Raw genomic sequence first — 20,155 nt, 5'->3', positions numbered from 1 at the left:
TATTCCCCATACAAAACAGCGGTAGCTATTTAAAGATGCTGGGGGAGCATTCAGATTGGAGGCACGGAACGCCAAATCTCGTGGCTGTAAATAATGTATTGGCAGTTATTACAACGCAACCAGAAGGTAGGCAGGATACACGCCAAGGAACAACCTTAGGGGAGAGAAATGAGGAGCTGGGAACTGAGCTCAAAGGCATTTCGCTCCAAGGCCCCCAGTAACAGCTCTGAAAAAGACCAAAGCAGAACAGCATGGGAAGAAGTGAAATCGTAGCTATGTCTGACAGCTGTCACCAGCATTGATCTGGGGTGCAGTCCTGCTCCAATCAGAGTGCCAGCTGCTGTAGTGTGCCAGTTAGTGCATATTTCCTGGTCCTAATGGACATTGTGCTTCTCGTTGAAGACCAAGCTCTAGCTAGTGAACCACCAACACAGCCAGCCTTCGGGCGGTGGGAATGGCATGGGTTGTGCAGACTCAAACAAACCTCAGAAACAAAAGGGAAAAGTCTTTCTCCCCTTCTTTTGCTTGAGCTCACCTGTGGCACTGTGTCTGTCACTCAGATCACACCTGGTTCACCCACAGGGAAGCCCAGCTGGAGCCCCATGGGGGTTAGGAGGTAGCTCTGAACCCAGAGAAGCCTCAGAGCAGCAGACCTTATTTTCTGGCTACACAATTGAGCACTGCTTGGCGCATAAGGGTGTGCTTAAAGAAAAAGTCAGGCATGAAAAAAAACCTGACATCCTATGATATCATTGCATATGCAAGCCTGCAATAACGTTAGAGCTCTCCTTGGCAGGTTTCCTTCCCAATATTGCTGTGTGTTCTTTTCCTGCTGTTACTCTGTCAGCTTTCTGTGTCTGAAACTCTGGTGTAACTCAGGGGTGGCTCAGACCAACCCCGTAATGCTCGTCACAGTGTTGCCTGTCTGTTATTGAGGTGACTCCAGGTTTCCAACGTCAGCTACCCCCCCTGCACTGAGACTTGATGTCCACCTGCTCTGTTATCCTGCGAGTTTCTATCTGGATTTCAGTTTCCGCTTCTGGTATCATACACACTTTGGCTCCCAGCCTCCTCTTCTACAAATGCTGCTTTCTCACAGCTCCACAAAGGCTGGGGGAGATCAGTGCTGGTGCCAGGCTGCAGCTTGGCGTAGTTGAACATCAAAGCTCCTGCACCAGCTCAGCTTCAAAACCTTTCAAGTTTTAAGACTCAACCAAGTAGCAAAAAGAGTTGTAATGGGAAAGCTTCAATGCACAGAGTGACGGGCTCTCTGAAGAAGGGCATTTTCCTCTTTACGTGGAAGAGGTAGTGAGCAATAGCCAGACTTTGAATTGTGCTTATTACATTCATGAGGGGTGAGGGACTGTCTTTACCCTTTGCCTTGTGCTATGAATAGCAAAAGAACCGCTCCTGTGCCTTTCATCTTTATGCTTCCTATGGCAAACCCTTTGTGAGCCTTGGGCAAAAATCTTTTCTGACACCAGGGCGCTTGGCTGCAGATCTGGTTCTGAAAGCTTCTCCCTTCTCTTCCACTCCACCTGCAAAAGATCAGTGGGTGGGTCTGTAACAAAAGCCATGGGGCAATAACTCTAAACTGACTGCATGCCCCACTGCATTCCCTGGAGAGGAAAAGAACTGCTTGGCATTTTTGTGAGGTCTGAACTGTTCACCAGCTTTGTGCATGGGTTTGCCTTCTTGCAAACTTCAAGGCTACAGAGGTGAAGGTAAGGAACGTGGCTGCGTATCTCATGGCTACGTGTGTGCCTGCTGCAAGTGATGGCTGATCTCAGGGCTTTCTAACCTCAGCAGTAGTGTGAAGAGGCTTCATATGAAACCCTGCATCTTTAAATGTACCTCTGACAGCACAGGGTCAGGAGCTCCATTTGTTTGGCTGCCTGGTGCCCGAAGCCACGCAGGGCTTCAGCCTGTGCTGCAGGTGCTGGCTTTGCAGAGAAGTGATAGAAAGCAATCAGGGCCCTTTATTGCATTCTCCAATTGCAGCATTGCTACCTCCTGTACCTATTTTCATTAGCTGGGAGGAAAGCCCCGAGTTTTCATATAAGACCATTAAACAACTACTCTTTGGGCTTTTTGAGAGTTGTGAGAGGAATTTGTTTGGGTTTATTTTGTTTCTACTTAAACATGAAAACGAATATCCCGCTCTGTTAGTGAAATGTGTATCTGCAAACTGTGAACATCCTGCTTAGTAGATGTACTGAAGACCTTCAAGCTTGGTCTATTTTAGACTTTCAGACTGGAAGACTTTGATCTCCAGGACTAAAGGCCTCCCACCAGCCTGGTGCTCCATACAGGATTTGCTCTGAATTTCTCCAGACTTGATCAGCCATCAGGGTTGTTACACAGCAATGTGGGATGTGCCATTTCCCAGGTGCTGAGCACATTCCTCAGCCTGGAGGAGCCATCCAAAGGGCTGGGGTCGCAGCTCAGAATGCTTGATGCCCATTAATTTTAATTGAAATGATTCATGGTAAATAGGTGAGAGATTCACCATGTGAGTATGATCATTATCCCTCACCACAAGTGTCTGCTCAGGGCTTCTCTGTTTATCAGACTGAATTATTTAGAGAAATTAAACTGCAATCTCCATACTATCCATTAGCTGGAACTCTATTTGCATAGAGCAGTTACGTTTTGGCAAACAAAAAGAGGAATATTCTGCACAGCAAGCTTTCTGCCAAAAAAGAGCTCCTCTGTGTAGCGTGTAAGACTGCATAGGAATAGGAGTGGTGAAAATAAGATAGGAACCAATAGACATCCATTAGAACAGGGATGTGCCTGCTAGAGAATAGGGTACGTTGGCCTGATGTTTAGTATTTCTCTTGTCTATAAATCCTGTTGGTTCTTTCGGTTAAAACACACAGCTGGCAGTGAGGAACTTTGCCCTTGAATTCCAGTTGCAATAGCAGCAGCCCAGGCAGTGGGGATGTGTAATAGATTTATTTGGACCCACTTTACAGACACCGTTACCATGAAGTGGCAACAAAACGTCATCACTTCTTTTATAGAAAGCAATAAATGGCTCTGGATGCCAGTATAAATTAAAAACGTCATTTGAAATGAAGTACGTGTATTTGTGAGACTCTGTCATGCCTGGAGTCTTAAATGTAAGGCCTGATCCTGCTGTACCCGAATGCAGCGAGAGTTTTACATTGGATTTAACTGGGAGCATACTAGAAACCATTATAACAAAGCTAAGTTAATCTTGCTGGACTGCTTTAAAGGCATGAAGTAAAATTCCCGCTGTTTAAAGCAGCAGAATCTGGACCTCCTACAACCCAAAGCCTTCAGAAAAGAGAAAAATACTACTTAAGAATAAGGCAAAGAACCATGGGAACAAACACCCCTACCACAGCTTTGTGAGGTCCAGAGTCCCTCAGGGACAGATGTCTCTAAAGGCATTTTACTAGTGCAGGAAAGTATCTGTGTGCCTTAAGGATGAGTTTTATGGGCAAATCATTCTGTTATTGGACATTAAAATGGTTATGTTGTGCAAAAGCCCTCAGGATGTAGAGATTCAGACTGTAAATGATCCCCAACTTCTGGGGGATAAAAGCTCGGCACAGCTCTGCATGGCACGGCTCTGCTGTGCTGCTTTCAGAGAGCAGCCCTGAGCCGGGATCACTCAGAGAGCCCAGACACGACCTGCTGCTGCATCTCTCTGCTGAGAAAGCCTCGTGTTTCACTTCACACTTGGGGCTGGGAGACCACGCTGTGCTTGGGGCAATCACGTCGTCCCCCCGGCTAGGAGAGTTCAGGCACCTTAAAAGGGACTGTGCTTCCACTTGTTGGTGCTGCACCTCTGGCTTCTTGCCACTCAGCTGAGATGACTCCATTACAGTCTTAGGAGGAGCATGAAAGGTAATTAGAGACATTGAGTATATCTGGCTTTTAATCAGGCTCCCCCCACCAAAGACAGACTTGAATGTAAGCCTTCCCCAGCCACTGAGGTGGGCAGGGGTGCCTGCACAGCATTTGCACAGACCTTTCCATATCAATCTTCACAAAACCCTCTTCCTCTGGGTATCTCATTTATTGGGAGGCCCAGCAACAGTTTCATATTCAGAAGCCCAAGGAGTGCCGTTAGTGTGGAATACAATCTCAGTGTAAGAGCCGTGGATGGGTATGTTTGTGCATCAGCTTAGCTGAGGTAGCAGCTTGTTGTATGAGTTCTGTCATCACAGCATCTGCATGCTTCTCAGCTTCCAGTGTTATGATTGTAAAGCAATGAGGTGATGCTTTTCCCCTTCTGTAGGTGGGAAAGAGATGTACAGAGATACTAAGCCCAGATTCATGCTTCAATCTTTGTGAGTTGGCTCCAGTTTTGCTGCAGAGCCAGACCATTTGTCAGACCTCACATCCAGAAATGCCCACAGCAAAGCACAGAACTGAGGGGGGAATCTGAAGACTTTCATATGCCATCCCCAAACACCCTCTCCTCTGGAACACATGAGCCATCAAGGTAGCTCTAAAAGTAAAGGCTGAGCAAACTGCATCCAGGCTGCAATAAACCTTTACGCCAAGCCCTGGACATTTTGCATGCACCACACCATATTTTATTACTGATTTAATTGACACTTGTAAGCCTCACAGACCAGTGAGGGGAAAAACGAGCTCATTTCAGAGCAGCAGGGTGAGCTCGCTCTGCCCACCAGTGGGAACGTGAGCTGTTATCTCCTTCCAGTGCTTGGTTTCAGTATATAGGCCTTGTTTGGTCAATGTAAAATGTAAAGACCTGGGACCACAAGTGCTGGAGGTGCGCTGCCCAAGGGCTCTGTTCTGTGCTTGGAGTATTACTTAGGGAAGAGTCATCAGCGTGAGCATTAAACGAGCAGTTTTGCTCCTGCCTCTTCAGCCTTAGCTCCCACAGCTCCGATTGCCCTGTTCACACCCTGACTCCGCCATCACACCTGGCCCAGCACCACCTGCAGGAGGTGATGTCGGAGCTGTGGGGCTCAGCATTGCCTTCCCCACGTGCTGCCCTGCGGGATGGCCGCGCTGTGCAGGGGGTAGGGCCGGCCCCGTCGTAAGCCGATCTGCCCTCAGCTGTCCGCGGCGCTGTAGCGGAGCGAAGGGAGGGTGAAAGGGAAAGAATTCGGCTCGCCTAAAAATAGCGGCCGAGCAGCCCTGTTGGTGCCGCAGCCCGGGCTGGAGACCCCCACATGGGGCTGCACTTAGGGGAGGATCGCTTCTCCTGCCGTCGGGGCGGGGTAGTTAGGGAGCGCCCTGCCATTCCACCGGCCTTGCTAGGCTCTGCCGCGTCTCCACGTTGGTTTCGCCACGTTGGAGCAGCTGGGGCACGTCAGGCTGCCCTGGGCGTTTCGAGACTCTCCCTTCCCAGCACTTTATTTTGGGCACTCCAAGGAATTGCATCGGGTTTCCCCAGGCCGCTCTCCCCGAGGGGCAGAGGGTGCAAGGTGTGGAGCCGTGCTCCTTTCCCCCCCAACGACGACCTCTTTTCAAAGAAGCTTTGCCCCACCCTGCCGGAGAGAATGGGGCGGAGGCCTTTTATTCCCTTAAGCTATTGGGGGGTCTTTTGCTCCTTTCGGAGAGGAGCAGGGAGGAGAGCCCCATCCGACAGAGCGGGTCCCCATTTGCACTCCGGCTCACCCTCCACCCCCCTGTCCCTCGTCGCCCTCTCTTGGTTTTTCTGTCCCCTTTGAACAGCAACAGGCTGTCGGGCTGCGGCCCGAAGCCTCTCCGTGGTGGGATGGGGGTTTAGAGGGTCTCCCCAGTGGTGGGGGCCGGATCTGTGTCACTCCTACCCCCCCCGGAACCAGAGCACCGTCCCAGAGCTGGGGGGCAGGAGGGATGCTTCTTGTTCCCCCACCTCCCCCACTGGGGGCTCGGGATGGGAGATGGGGAGAGGGTGCTGGGAGCGGGGTTTGGAGGGGGGGCAGCTCCGGTTCCTTGCTGTAAACCTGCCGCCTGCAGTGCCGAATGCTCGCATCCTCCTCCTCCCATCCGTGGCTGCAGCTCTGCTGCTCCATCCCATTATTGTTAGGGGAGGATGCGAGCAAAAAACAAAACCCAACCCAAAAGCCAACACACACCCAAGCAAACCACCCAGGCGCTCCCCCTCCCCCCCCTCCCGGCTCTCACACCCCCCCCCTTTCGCTGATCGGTGGCACTCCCAGGACCGGCTGCGCTTCCCTGGCCCTGGGGAGGGGAGACAGAGACGGAGAGAGGCGGGGGAGGAGGAGGAGGGGGCCGGGGCCAGGCAGTCACACACAGGGAAAATCGCTTTTGTCTCCGGCACGGCGAGCGGCGCAGGGGCTCGGTGCTGCGGCTGCCGGAGCCCCCCGCTCCGCTCAGCGCCCGCTCCGCTCCCGCACCACCGCGGCGGCACCGCGCCGTGGAGCGGGCAGCTCGCCGCCTCCTCTCTTCCTATTATTATTGTCTTTTTCTCCTTTTTTTTCCCTCCTCTCGCTCTCTCTCTCTCCACCTCCTTTTCCGTCCGTGTGATTTCTGCCTTTTCGGCGTACAGAGGATCCCCCCCCCGCTCCTGCACGCACGCTGCCCCCCGCCCGAGGTTTCTCTGGGTCCAGCCGGAATCCGCGAAGCTCCCGGGGATTTTCCCACCCAAGCTGGGGTCTATGAGTGGGAAGGTGATCAAGCCCAAAGAAGAGAAAGATGCTTCCAAGGGTAAGGCAGGCGCAGCCGCTCCGCTCCCCAGCATGTTCCCCGGCCCGACCGCGGACAGCCCGACCTTACCGCTGGGTGGGGGGCATCGCTTCGGCTGCAAGTCCGTACTTTGGGGGACCCCCCCTTCCTCGCTCGTGGCATGGATGAGGGAGCGGTGCCCGGCGTGCGGGGCGCTGAGTGGGGGGGCGGCCCGGCTCAATGCGGCACGAAAGTGCGTGTCCCCCCCCCACCCCCCATCCCTCCTCGCAAACCGCGCTGGGAGATCTCTATGGAGACGGGGGGCAAAGACTGTATGCGGACCCCCCTGCCCCGCTCCAAGTGTGGGGGGGGGACACACACACACAGGTGGCTCTGCCCCGCAGCCCCCGCGGCGCCGCAGCGCTCAAGGCCGTGGGATTGCGCTTTGGGGCAGTGCGTGTGTGCGGGGTTGGCACCCCAGGAGTAGTTCTTTCCCCCGTGCGTTGGGAGGAACGTGCGTGGCGATGTGGCTGCTGCTGCTGCTGCTGGGACAGCCGGCCGAAGGGCAAGCTCTTGGCATGAGGGAAAACAGCAGTTCCTCACTTCTTTGCTTTATGAAAAGGAACACACTGCCGTCATTTACTTTCTTGCAGTCTGGGCAGCCAAACCCAAACGATCCATCCTTTTAGTTCTTCCTAGTTAATTTGATCTTTAAAAAACACAACAAACTTCAGAGTTTCTTCATCCTGGAAGTTGGTGCTGAGCACCTTTTGTACGCTTCTTCTTTAACCCCGTCTTTCTCCTTCAGCTACGTCTTGTTGAGACCCTTGTCATCTTCACCAGACTTTTCCTTATTCAATTGCATATAAATAGCAAAGCCCACCATGCAGATGCATGGCGAAAACCTCCCATTTTCCAACTCTGTTTGTCTTTTAAGTTACTTTCTTTGATGTTGAGTAGCTGACGTCTTTGGGTTTGAAATTGCCTGTGTGCAGCCCTTTGACACGTGTGTTTCCAATCGCGCGGGCAGTTGTATGTGCTGCTGCTGAGGCAGTAAGGAGCGAGATGTGCAGGTGGTGATGGGAGGTGTGTATCCTGGGAATGCTTGGGGAAGAACTGTCGGTGCTGATACTGCTTGCAAGAGATGGATGTGCTGCTTTGAAGGCAGCAAGAAGAACTTTTTCTGTCGCCACAGAGTAGGGACTTGCATGAGATAGCACAGGAGGAATCCCATCTTGCATGATATGCAAGGTGATTTTAATACCTGCTGTGAACATGAGTTTTCAGGGCTGGGTTTGCACAATAGGCATTGAGCTTTGTTAGTGAGAGCAGTGTGGGCCTTCTTCCCTCGAGGAGCTTGGGCTGGGGCTGTGCATCTGTACATCTGCACAACTCAGAGGGTCGCGTTCTGTCCTGAAACGAGGAGCTGCTTTCTGCTGGCTGTTGTGTGGCATTTTCTACCACCTGCTTTTGGGTGGGTCTGTGTCAAGGAGCTTGATCAGTGCAGAGCCCTGGGAGGCTGTGTATTTTGGTAGAAAACAGCACCATGGTGCATGCAGTGACTCCTCACCCTGGATGTTTTCAGTGGGATTATATCACACAGAGCCTGTGGTGGCTTTAGAGGGTTGTGCGGTGTAACAGAAGGTCCAAAACCTGCTTTGAAAAGGGATAGCTCTGGTGGCGTTTTTCTCTTAGACCTAACTTCATTCTGAGTCCTGCCTGGAAAATCCCATGAGGGCTGATCTGCTCCAAACTTGGCAGCTGTGAAAGCTCCGCACAGCCTTTGGGTTGATGTTCTGCAGCCAGGGATGCCTGCCTTTCCATGTAAATTCCTTCTGAGCTGTGGAGCTGTTGTGTGAAGCTGCCCTGAGGGCCAGGTAGGGGGTCTATCCCCACATCTCCCCCCAGAAGCCTTTGTTTTGCAGTTGGAGAACAGTACATCCAGTGTACCCAAATGTTTCGGTATGTGTCAACCTGATCTGTTTTGAATGCAGTTTTGGTAACCTCTTGCTTAGATGAGAAGCACAGGGGCAGCAGGAGAATGTAGGGCACTGGCAAGTGAGCCGAGATGCTGCAGTCCTCTTTGGACTTTGGATCCGGGCCGTAAAGAGCTCGTGCTGCCCAGCATTGCAGCCAAACTCTTTCCAGAGGCTGTTTTGCAATTTGTGGGGCTCCTCCAAGAAAAGCCAAGGGACGGCAGAGAGGATCTGAAACGAAATCTGAGGAATGGATTCGTCTGCATTTGGCTTCCTTTTCCCCAATTGGATTATGTGCTATCGTCTCCCCCCCCCCCAGCAGGGCAGACACGGGCAGGTCCCTTCCAGACACTTTGTTGTCACTGCGAGGAAGTTGGGTGGCTCTGCCCAGAAGTCTGATAACCTCAGCCAGAAACAGTGACAAAATACAGACTGTGTTTCCTTCTCCAAAAAGCAGAATGGGAGGAGTATTTTCCAAGCTGATAGCTCTAATGGGAGAAAAGTCTATTGAAATAGTGACAGTAAGGGTGAAGACTTTGGAAATACAGGTACTGTTCTAATTTAGTGACGGGAGAAAACAAAGCGCTTAAAGGAATCACCTGGCAGGAAAAATAGAAGTCAGAATTTTGACATATCTATTACTGCTCTTCCTGGCTTTATGGGAACGGAGTATAATGCAGCTCATGATTGAAAGGTCTGGAGAAAAGCTGACAAAAATAAAGAAGCTGAGCTCAACAGTTATATTTCTACGGTACTGAATCATGGGAAAGCAACTTACTTGAGGGGCTGAAGACGAGCAGCACGGAGGCAATGTGTAAGCTGACCACGTCTTGGTCTGAGGCCACGGGATCAAAATTAGCAGCAAGTGCAGAGCGGCACAGGAAGGGGGGGAAGGGAGCACAGTGTTGGTGCGCTGGGAGCTCTGGTGGGAGGCTTGATCAGAAGTTTGGGTGTCAGTGCTTTTGCATCCCAGACCACAACCACCAACAGCAAAATGACTGACAGCCCTTCACTGGTCACAGTCTGATGTATGAAGCGGAGTCTCTCTGGGTTTGCCCTCTGCATCAGGACTTGTGTCGGTGCTGTAAGCGTTTAACGTTGCTGAGGAATGAGTAGTTAAACTCAGAACTGTTTTTTTTCTTTGCTTCCCATGATGAAGACATCTCTGTGTCTCCTGTCTGAAGTCTGAGATTGCAGATCCCCTTTGAATAGATGCCTGCATCGCCCACTGGGAAGTGACAGCCAAAATCTGCAGTGCGACCCACCCCATCCTGGATATTAACACTGTGGGTTACAATAGCTACTCAGCTCTTGGCTGAGGTCCTGATCCATTCAAAATTCCCAGTGACACCAGTGGGAGTTCTCAGTGTCTGCCTGTGGCATTGCCTCTGATTAGTGGGTGGTTGTTAATGTGCCCATGCTTGGAATATTTACAGTAGCTACCTCCTGTTATGACTCATTATCTTTAACTGGTTTTGGTTCCCCAAACTACAGTAACTCACTGTAAAAGGTATCATCCTTCCCTCTAATTCCCCAGACGGTGTTCCCTGACATCTGTTGGTAAAACACCAGCAATTAGAAAATGGACACTGCTTTTGTGATGAGGAAGCCAGTGTGTTCCTGCCAATGCTTTCTAACTGATTTCAGTGCTAGCTGAAGAAATCCACAGTAAGGCAACCCTTTCAGGCACAAGATCCAAGCCTTGCGGTTTGTGATGTTGTCAGTTCTCATACAGCTGCCGCTCCATGGCAAACTGCTCGTCTGCTCCTAGAGGTAGTAATAGATAGGCATCTCTTTTTTTTCTGGTTTCTAGAGGATGATTTAATAACAGTTGCTTCTTGGTGGATATAAAATCCCATCTTCAAAGGAAAAGCTCCCAAGCAGGTGAAGGCTGGGTGATGCAGAGCTCTATGGGGTGTCCACATGGGGTGGATAGCAGCATCCACAGCAGATGCGTACAGAGCTGTATGGCTCAGATTTCTGGCTTCTCTGGTCTGTGGCCACCCACAGGATGCTGGAGACTTGTCATTAAATGTATTTGTGCCATTTTAACTGTGATTTCCTGCAAGGCAATGGTCCTACCCCTACGCTTTGGGAATTCAGTGCTGTAGTGCAGTCTTGGGTCAAATTAGTGATAATTTTCTTCTTCTGTTCCTCATTGTGTGTTATTACTGTAGTGTACTGGGGGAAGGAGATGGTTCCAGAGCTGTTTGTATGAGCTGCTTCCTCAGGAGCAGAGATGTGGCAAATCCTGTTCCTCAGTCTCTTCCTGCAGGCAGTGAGCAGAGGCTGTCATAAAATCCTCAGTGCAAACAAAACATCTGTAAGTCTGGGAGGAAGACTTTCTCATCTTAAAGAACCTATGGCCAAGTATTTTCAGACCAGGATCTCTATGCGTGTTAATATATATCGGAGAGGAATTGCTCCGTTGATTGCCCTGAGATTAGAGGTGCATGTGATGTGTACAGTTTGGCTGTGGATATATTTAGGGATTCAGCAATTCCACATCTGTTTGGTGGGACCGAAGCTTTCTCTTTTAGCTGAGCCTGGCTTTAGAGTCTCCATGCCCCAAGTGTTCTTGCATCAGTTAAATCTGGTGTCCTAAAAAGATGCCCTGCTGCTCCCAAACTCTCACCTTGGTCAAGCTGTCATGAAAATAGGTACGTTAGGAAGACTAAAGTGAAATAATGAAAGGAGTGCGTTGGTTACTTTTTTTCCCCCTGTTTTCTTTATTTCTGGTGGTGACACGCGTGAAGGGCTTCATTGTTGTTTGATTTCTTGCTCAATATTTGCATTGTTTTGCTGAGAGGGATGAAGCCGAAAATAATTTGAATTGCACCCTCGGGCAGGTAACAATCCAGTCCTCACAAGGAGCGTAAAGCGAGACTGCTCTTCACTTAATTAGTTTTGTGGGAGCAGTGTGCAAGGTCAGTGCTAAAGGAAGGAAGGGCTGGCACGGGCTGAACGCTGCTTGCGTTGTCTGAATAATTAGAGCATCCTTGTGAGGTGGGAGGGAGCAGAGGGACTGAACTGAAGTGGGAAGAGGAGATGCTCCTGAAATAGCACCGGTCTGCGATGCATCATGCATGCGCTGCTCGAGATCAGCTAAATTCAAACCAGCGGTGGTTCATTACCTTTGATGCCGCTGTTGTGACTGCAGCTAAAATGAAGGTGTATTTATAGAGATTGCTCCATGGCCCAAGTAATCTCTGGGTGATTTTCAGCTCAGGCTCGGCGTAACTTTGTCAATTGCTTTAAGAATGAGCTGTTTAACCTGCACTTGGTGTTTCTGATAACGTGTTCTTTAAACTGTTGACTGCTTTAGGACAAATTTGGTTTGCTTTAGCGGGATCAGATCAAACTTGTGCATCGTGTAATGCTCATCTGATGTGAGTAGTCTGTGAGCTGGCTTTTGTAAAGCGACTGCTTCGTCTCTGTGCATGGTCTGTAGTCACCAACACAGGGAATTCAGTGGCACTGCTGAACTGTCTCCACGTTTAAGCTTTAACAACCGAGGCTGGCAGAGGAGATGCTGACTTATATCAGCAGTAGAGAAAGTATCTGTGGGATTGTCTCTCCAGCCTTCCAGCTCCTCAGAACACTGTGCCAGAGAGGTGACTGTGTTGGGGTGACCCTGGCTGGGTGGGCTCCCACCTACCTGTGTTGGATGGGGAGAAAAGGAGGTGGAAAAGCTTGTGGGATGAGGTGGTAAGACAAGGGAGACGGCTTACCAGGGCCTGTCACAAGCAAAGGACTTGGAAAGTTAAGGCAACTTGTTGTCAATTAAAGCGGAGTTGGATGGTGAGAAACAGTGAGGAAAGTATTTCTGACTTCTACAAAGTGAAGGGAAAAATTGGAGGATGTCTTCTGCGTGAAAGAAGAAAGATATAATGGAGAGAAAATGAGAGGGTCAGAAAGGAAATGAGGAGAGGGATAGCAGAGAGCAGCTGTGAGTGCTCTCCATCCTGCTCTACTCTCAGTCACATAGTGCTGGAATCACGGGCATATTCTGTTCAGGTAGCTCAGGCTGGACTTCCCCATGTTGTCAGTGTGCTGTCAGTTCACTTAACACAGGAAATGTTTGTTCTTTGGGTTCTGTTCCAGCTAGAAATTTCCATACACCTGTCTTTTCTGTTTGGTAGACGTATGCATTTCTTACGTTGCTCTTGCACTTGCAATCTGCTTGAGCGGTGCTCCAGCCCTGCCTTGAGAACGTTACATTTTGTAATTGTAATTACACACGGTGCTCCAAACTGCTGTCACTTGTGCTTTGTTCCTCTGGGTGCTGCAGGAGGATGAGAAGCTCTGATGGAGCCAATTGCTACTGCAAGCCAACGCCGTGTTTATGGGGTGCAGGGCTGGAATACCTGTGCTGTGAAAGTCTCTTTCCCAGTGAAATAAAGCTGTGGTGGTGTTTGTGGGTTGTATTGGTGGCAATTACAGCTGTCGGTGTGTCTTATGGGAATCATAACTTGCAATAGTGTGAGAACGTGGCACAGAGCAGGTGCTCCCCCTGCTACAGATGTTGAAGCAGCACTTCTGGTCTTAGGCAGGAGAAAAGTCTCTGCCACCCTCCTGATGCACACAGTCAATGCAGGTTTCATTGCCACGCGCTCTACTTACGTTCGCTTCTCATCTTGCGTACCGGTGACTGAATGTTCAGAGCCTGCCAAAAATAGCTAGCTGTTTTCAGGTGATCGGCCAAGGAGAACTAGAGGGACTTCGCTTTGCTGCTGTTCTTCTCCATTTTTTTTCCTATGACCTCTGTTTGCTTCCCAAAGAAAAAGAAAAAAACCAAAAAACAAAAGGACTTTTGGAAGTCAGTGAGAGGGGATTAAAAAGTGAAATAAGTCCAAGGGAATGAAATAGCAAATCTCTTGTTCACCTAACAGGAAGGCTACAGCAGCAAGAAGACTAAAACCAGTCTCAGAAGCACAGATTTCATGGATGAGGTATAACCCATCCCTGGGATCCCTCCTGTCTGGGGCAGAGGGCAATAAGGCATAGATCTGTTTTTGGCATTTTAATAGTTGAGTTATTCAGCCTGTTATACTTCTGGGCTTGTGGTAGTTGCTCACTGGGAAGCTGCATCCTTCTCTTTCCTTGGCTGGATGGGGTTTTTTGTGAAATAACAGTGAATAGACCAGCTTTCCAGCTTTGTTTTGTAAGTGTGCCTTAGGGATGAATTTCTCTCAAATGGTTTCTGTTGCATTGGGAGTAACAGGCTGGCTGAAATAAAAGGCTTTTCACACAGGGTATCCCAGTAGTAGGAGGTGGAGAGGAGTAAAGCTCTGTGGGTGCTCGTGCAGGAACTCATAGACAGGCAGAAAGGAGGGAACAGTGTAGAAGATGGGAGGAACATAAAAATGTACTTTCTTCTTGTAGTGCAATGAGGGGATATTCCTGTTTAGGATGCTTAAATTACATGGCAGCAGTGAGTACAAAGGAAAGCAGAATTATGCCAAGATGTGAAAATTGTCCGGGACTGTTTCACAAGAATATTCAGAAGTGCTGAACCGATTTCTTTCTGGTTAGGGATAGATTTTAGAATATAACACTTGGTTCAGTTTCTTTTGTCAGTCAGTGGTGCGGAGGATGGCAGGAAGATGAGAAACGAGGCAGGGAGGTTTTGTATAGGCACCTTTTGGGTTGGAGGAGCATTGTTTTTATTTCAGTGCACACTGTAGGGTGAAGGATGAACTTGCAATTGCTTTGGGATTTGCAGGAAGGATAGGAGACGGGGATGAGAACACAAAGGGGAGAAGGTGTGATGGAGTGGCAGGAGAAAGCAAATCCTGCGAAACGTTGAATGTCAGAAAATTAGCTTATAAAAGGCTCTGGGGAGCACCAGGAAGCTGAAAAATGTAATGGAAGAGGGGATATTATGGGCATAATTTATCACTGTTTCCAGGACTGTAATAATAGCCCAGCTATGTATTTTGCTTCACTGTAGGGTATGGATTTGTGAAGACAGCAAAAGAAGCGACGGAAGTAGCTTTGGGAAGGGTTTTGGTGAAACTGGGGTTAGGGGGGACATGAGGTCAGCAGTGATGCAGAGATGAAGACAGGGAGGCACAAGGAGGAAAAGTGCCTTATGAGTCTATTGCAGTTCCAGGGCTTTACATAAAAGGGCAGAAAGTCCTCATTATTGCTGTTAGCAAAAGCATTTGCCTTTCTGAAGCAGCTGTGCGTATTGAGCAGATAAATACCTTTGTATGTAGGGTTAATGCGCCGTGTTGCTTGCCTTGCTTTTTATCAGAGGGGTGTTTTGGAGATTGTCAGAGGAGCATCTAGACTGGAATGTGGCAAGGAGAGGCTTGGGCTCCTGGTCTGTGCTGACAGCGCTAGCTTTACAGGTCTAAAACGTTCAAAAAATCAAAGCAATAGCTATTTTAAAAACAAAAAGAGATCCAGTTGCTTCTTGTTTAAGTGAAGTCTTCAAATCACACTCCTGCTATGACTGAGAGGTTGGCTCTCCATTTACCATTTAAAATAAATCAATAGATTTCAGCTGGACCTGCACCACATTGAGACAAGTGCTGACCATAATGCCCAGGCCTAAGGAATCTGGTATGTTTCAATAGTCCCAGCCAGACCTGAGGCTCACAAAAGTGAAATCTGGAAGTGCACCTTGCATTTTGCAATGGGGAGCTCTGTCGCAGAGGATGAGTGCATTCATTGGTGTGTTGTAGGCAGTGTATAGCCCGGTGCATGTTTTCCCATTGAATTTGCAGAGTTCTAGCAGACCTGATTATCAGATACGATTGCTTGGGATTTGGCTGCCAAATCTTGACTTCACTGATAAAAGCAATTTGAAAGAGAACTTTGGCATTTGAGTTTTGTAATGACATAAGCAGGGTTCTCTTCTGTGGTATTACTGAAGGAAAAGAATACCAGAGAGTGCTGTCTGTGGAACTCTGAGCAACAACGCCAGGCTGTGCTTTTATACCAGGCACACAGTTTTGACAGCCTAAAAGAGCTGGGAAAAAACCAGACCCATTGTCACCCTGTCTGTGAGGTGCTGAGCAGCTCTGCTTTTCATTTACCTGAAACCACTTAGCGCTCAGGTTTGGGCCCTGTATCAGTAAGCATCGTATTTCCTGTCAAGTCACAGTCTCACTATCAGCAATTCTTACATTAAATGTATTTCAGAAGGAGCAAGAGACTGCATGAGAGAGATGGAAGGAGTGACAAAAGGCTTAGCACGCTTCCATCCCACTCATTGAAACCTGTGTGAGTGAGCTGCTTGTCAAGGTGGGGCCTCCATCACTGGCAGGAGATTACAGTGCATTACTTCTCCTTTGTAAAATGATTACCCTTGGAACAAAATATTCACCCTGTTCTTTTAATTGTCTTCTTTTAAAGCCCTGCAGCCTCTTTGCTAGGATCTATGCATAGGGCATGCATATGAGCCCTGCAGGTGGGTGGTGGAGAGCCGATCTCTGTTTATTTGGGTGACACCTTATGAAGAACAGCGCTTGATCCAGCAGTGTCCTGTCAGGTTAGATTGAAATGCAGTTTGTGCTTCTCAGTCTTGGTCTTGCTGAGTAATATCCGCGGTAGGAGCGTGACATGCTCAGCATTTCATGGTGCTGACCGCTGTGGTGCTGAATGAAGGATGAATATTTCAGATGAGGAGTCCTTTTTGTTTTATTCTCCTTCAGAAAGTGTAGTGCCATTGTGTTGAATTGATGTTGTGCTTTAAACTAAGCCTGGAGAGAGCTAGAACAAACTGTGTGTTTTGTTAAGAAGCTTGACGTTGCGGTGCGGAATTTGTGTGTAAGATAGATTGCTGTGATAGTTCCCATGATCTTAATGTAGAGTGAAGTATGTAAGACAAATACATCTTGCTCCTGAGACTTGATCTCAGCAGAAAACGGTGAATAAAAGGTAGCAGAAACCTGTGTTTAGTTTGTATCTTCAAAGGTGGTCTGGGAGATGTGTAGACAGAGCATGGTATGAAATCTTGCAAGGTGTGATCCTCCATGGCCTCGGGCAGAGTTGCTGCTTCTTTGCATCTCTGTTAGTTCCACTGTATAATGGTAGTTTGTGCTTCAGAAGTTGCCTTTGGGAATTATGGCACCAAAAGCCAATCGGTCTCCTTCATTCTCTTCCATGTTTACCATTACCTTAATTATGTTTTATGTTCATTGCAAGCATAAGGTTTGACTCCAAAGGTCTTGAAAGATGCTTAGCACCTTGATATCTGTGGTGGGAACGGAGTCTTTAACAGACAGTGGTGTCAAATTTTGACCATCTCATACCTCCACGAGTTCCAGATCTGTTGGTCCCATGTGCATTTTCTAATTGGTGTTCAGATTTGCAATAATGCTACGGGTGTCTTTCTGTTTTACCACGTAGAGAGAATGGCTCGTGCTTTATAAATTGAAGCTAATGCTTCTTTGATTAGTATAAGTTTATTACCAGATAAACAGTATCTTTGTATGAAACGTGACTGCGCTTGTAGGCTTCATACCCTGGCTGCCCTGATATGACACATCAGTGGGTTGGCTGCTGATTAGGCCCAGCTAATGCAGCATCTCAGAGCACCAGGCAGTTGAAAGCTTACAATTAAAAGTGTGGGATGAAACCAGATCTGCCTTTGTTTTGAACTTTTAAGTCTCACAGCATCGAAGCAGCCTGCCCTACTCTGCCCAGCATTATTTTCCAAGATGTAATTATTCCTTGCTCACTGACTTGAGTAAATCAATTAGAACTCTGTGCGTGTAACAAGGCTTTGACGTAAACTAATTGATCGGGACGTGCAGGCTAATGAGAAAGGTGTGGGACAGGTTTTAAAGCAGAAGACTGAAACGTTACAAAGTGCTGTTTTGGGGTGGTGTGGTGGTAGCCAAGTTCCCACCTTCTGTACTTGATGGGCTGTTTGCTGGGTGCAGCGGTGCTCAGTGCCCCTTTGCTTTACTCAGATTAGTTTCTTTGCAGCCTGTCCTGCAGGAATTGGGCCTTGCCTTGATTCTCTTTCCATCATCTTGAAGTTTCAGGGTATGTGTGAAGGGTATCTCAAACCACAAAGACTTGTGGTTGCTCACCTCTTTGAGTAGGCTGATATGGTTTGCTAATTCTTTCCTACACCTTGGCTACCTCTGGAAATAGATCTTTCCCCTTCTCCTCCCCGCACCCCCCCATTCTGTGCTTCTGTGGGATGCTATCCACAAGTTGAGATGGGATTACAAACTCATAAATCCTCTGGGTGCTCTTGGAAAGGCCTCATAAATCATAAGGACCTTCTTCTGATCAGCCAGAAAGCACTGGAGAGGAAAGCAAAATGGGGACGGGCACAGTGCCAGGAGGAGAGGCAGGAAAATTGGCCTCTGGTAAGGACCAGCCTTCCAGTTCATCACTCCATCGTATTTTTAGCGTTATAATCACTTCCCAACCTTGCTCTTCCTTCCCAGGAAAATAACGTTTTTGTTCAAGTTGCATGCAAACTATTGGGAATTGATGAGTTGAGTTGCCTGTGATCCTGAATTCAGAACGATTGCTGGCTGCGAGCATTTTCCTGCCAGGCCTGGAGAAAGAGCTGATAAAAAGCAGCACTGCCAAATCTTATTTTTAGCTTCTGTCCTGTCGGGATTTATTTATTTATTTATTTATTTATTTTCTCTGCTCTTGGTGTGTCTGTCTGGGGTTTTTTAGATGTGTTCTTGTCAGGGTGTTCAGAACAGTGTGCTGCTGTGTGAGTTTTGGCTGTTACCTGGTGGTCCAACCTGGCTGGCGCTGTACCCCACAGCCGATATATTTGCGCTGTTGATGGGTGTGCCACGCTGCTCTTGTTGCAAGGCAACTTGTATAATAGGTGCACCGCCTTGGGCAGAATTAATTTCTTGGTATTGATGCAGTTATCACATTTCTCTCTTTCAGCTCCTTGCAGATATTGCTGTTGTCGCATTCGCTTCATTTTTATTGTCCTGGATGAAGGCACTTGATGCAATTTGGTATCAGAGGTGCCATACAGATGTGCAGGACGGCCTTGGTGGGCACATGCCATGGCTCAGCGTGGCACCAGCCAACCCACTGGGATGTTTCCACTTGGTTTGGTGCTGTTGTTCATAGTGTTGTAGCCTTCTCTGTTTGAGGACGCACTTTCCAAGCAAAAGCTCTCTATAGCACTCTACGCAAGGCACTATTTATTGAATGTGTCCATGCAACTTCATTTTTCTTTGCTTCTTCTCACACATTTCTACTGGCTTCCTGGCTTTATTCTTGCTCTGGGCAAGACTTGCCTTCAGACAGACGTGAAATTGATGAAAATCCTGTGCCCAGGGTGCGGACCAAGCTCTCTTGTCTTTGCTTCTGCTGCCTTCCTCCATCTCTTCCATCCCCTTCCCTCTTAGTACTGACAGCTGAATTGGAAACCAACTGCAGTTTTGCTCTCGCAGTATTTTGCCCGAGGTACTAACAATAGGCTAAAACTGACTTGGATCGTGATTTTAATTGGTTTGATTTTTGCCATTGGCTTTAAAGAAAAAAAAAGAGCTATTTCAGTCCTTCCTCATCCTTGGTCGATTTTATTAATCCATCCGTGGTTTTAAAAACCTCCATGACTTTCAGCAGAGAAAGGCAAATCTTTGAATGAGGCTTACTCTGAAATGCTGATGCCCTGGTGGTACTTGATGGTATTTGGTGGTATCTTACGGTATTTGGTTTCCAGTGAGCAACAACTTTTCATGTAGAAAACTGGCAATTTGGACAGACCTGACACCTATTGATCACTGTAAGGCAGGAGGTATTTAAATGCCATTTTTGAAAGCTTCTGGTTCTTCTGCTTTTGATATGTCTCTTTGGTCTGCTAGTGTTTGCTTCTACGGAGGATTGTTGGCGCCTGTAACCACAAAGCTGAGTGACGACACGTGTCCGTGCTGTTTTGCTTGGGGATGAGAGTACTCAGTTTGCTTTAATTTTTAATGCTTCGATTCTTTGGCAACCACCAGAGGTGTTGAAACTACTCACTCATGCAAAAAAAATATAAATAAATAAATGATGCATGTGTGCCTGAAGGCATTTATACAGGTGTAACTTCAGGCACACCATTTCCAGAGCCTGGCTTCCTTATATACACATCTATACAGGGAAAGGACAGACAGCCTTTTCTGCAGGTCCCTTTTGGCATTCTTCAGCCCATTGCTACCTCCTGCCATCCCAGCTGTACATCACTGTTAGAGATAATCTCAATAGTAGAATAGCAGATCATGAAGAGCAAATATGCAGACAGCTCTGTCTTTCTGTCCTTAGCGTCCACTTCTGTGCATGCTTTGGTGCATGTTTGATGGCTTGAATGCTTACAGGCTTGTCTAGTTTGAAGTGCAGCAGTATAAGCCTGTATGAGATGTTAAAATGACAGATGCAATTTGGGTTAACTTGAAGTTTTACGTCTTTTGTTTCCATGAGGCATATCTGTTTGGCTGATGGTAGTTGCTGTCTGCATTTCTGAACAGTTTCTCATGGAGACCTTTAGCTGTGTGTTCTTTGTATGAAAGCTGAGTTCGTTTCTAGGGGAGTTAATCAGTCAGTGACTTACTGAGCTCCGGTTTTGCTGT

At 48.2% G+C, this 20,155-nt stretch overlaps 1 protein-coding gene across 3 annotated transcripts in view; it reads left to right on the top strand.

The window, feature by feature from the left end:
* Positions 1-20,155, top strand: part of FGF13 (fibroblast growth factor 13) — a 250,310-nt gene that overhangs the window by 45,542 nt on the left and 184,613 nt on the right. For 2 of the 3 annotated variants that reach the window (XM_072334590.1, XM_072334587.1), the window contains exon 1: positions 6,226-6,663. The exons of the other annotated variant lie outside the window; for it this stretch is intronic. In XM_072334590.1, coding sequence (XP_072190691.1) covers positions 6,615-6,663 — 49 coding nt within the window. In that variant the 5' untranslated portion in view covers positions 6,226-6,614. Of the gene's footprint in view, positions 1-6,225; positions 6,664-20,155 lie in introns of those variants that run through there. 3 annotated transcript variants of the gene reach the window in all.

Source organism: Excalfactoria chinensis, chromosome 4 (genome assembly GCF_039878825.1).
Source record: "Excalfactoria chinensis isolate bCotChi1 chromosome 4, bCotChi1.hap2, whole genome shotgun sequence".
Lineage (NCBI taxonomy): Eukaryota > Metazoa > Chordata > Aves > Galliformes > Phasianidae > Excalfactoria > Excalfactoria chinensis.
Note: the sequence above shows the minus strand (reverse complement) of the source record. Positions and strands in the feature narration are given on the sequence as shown.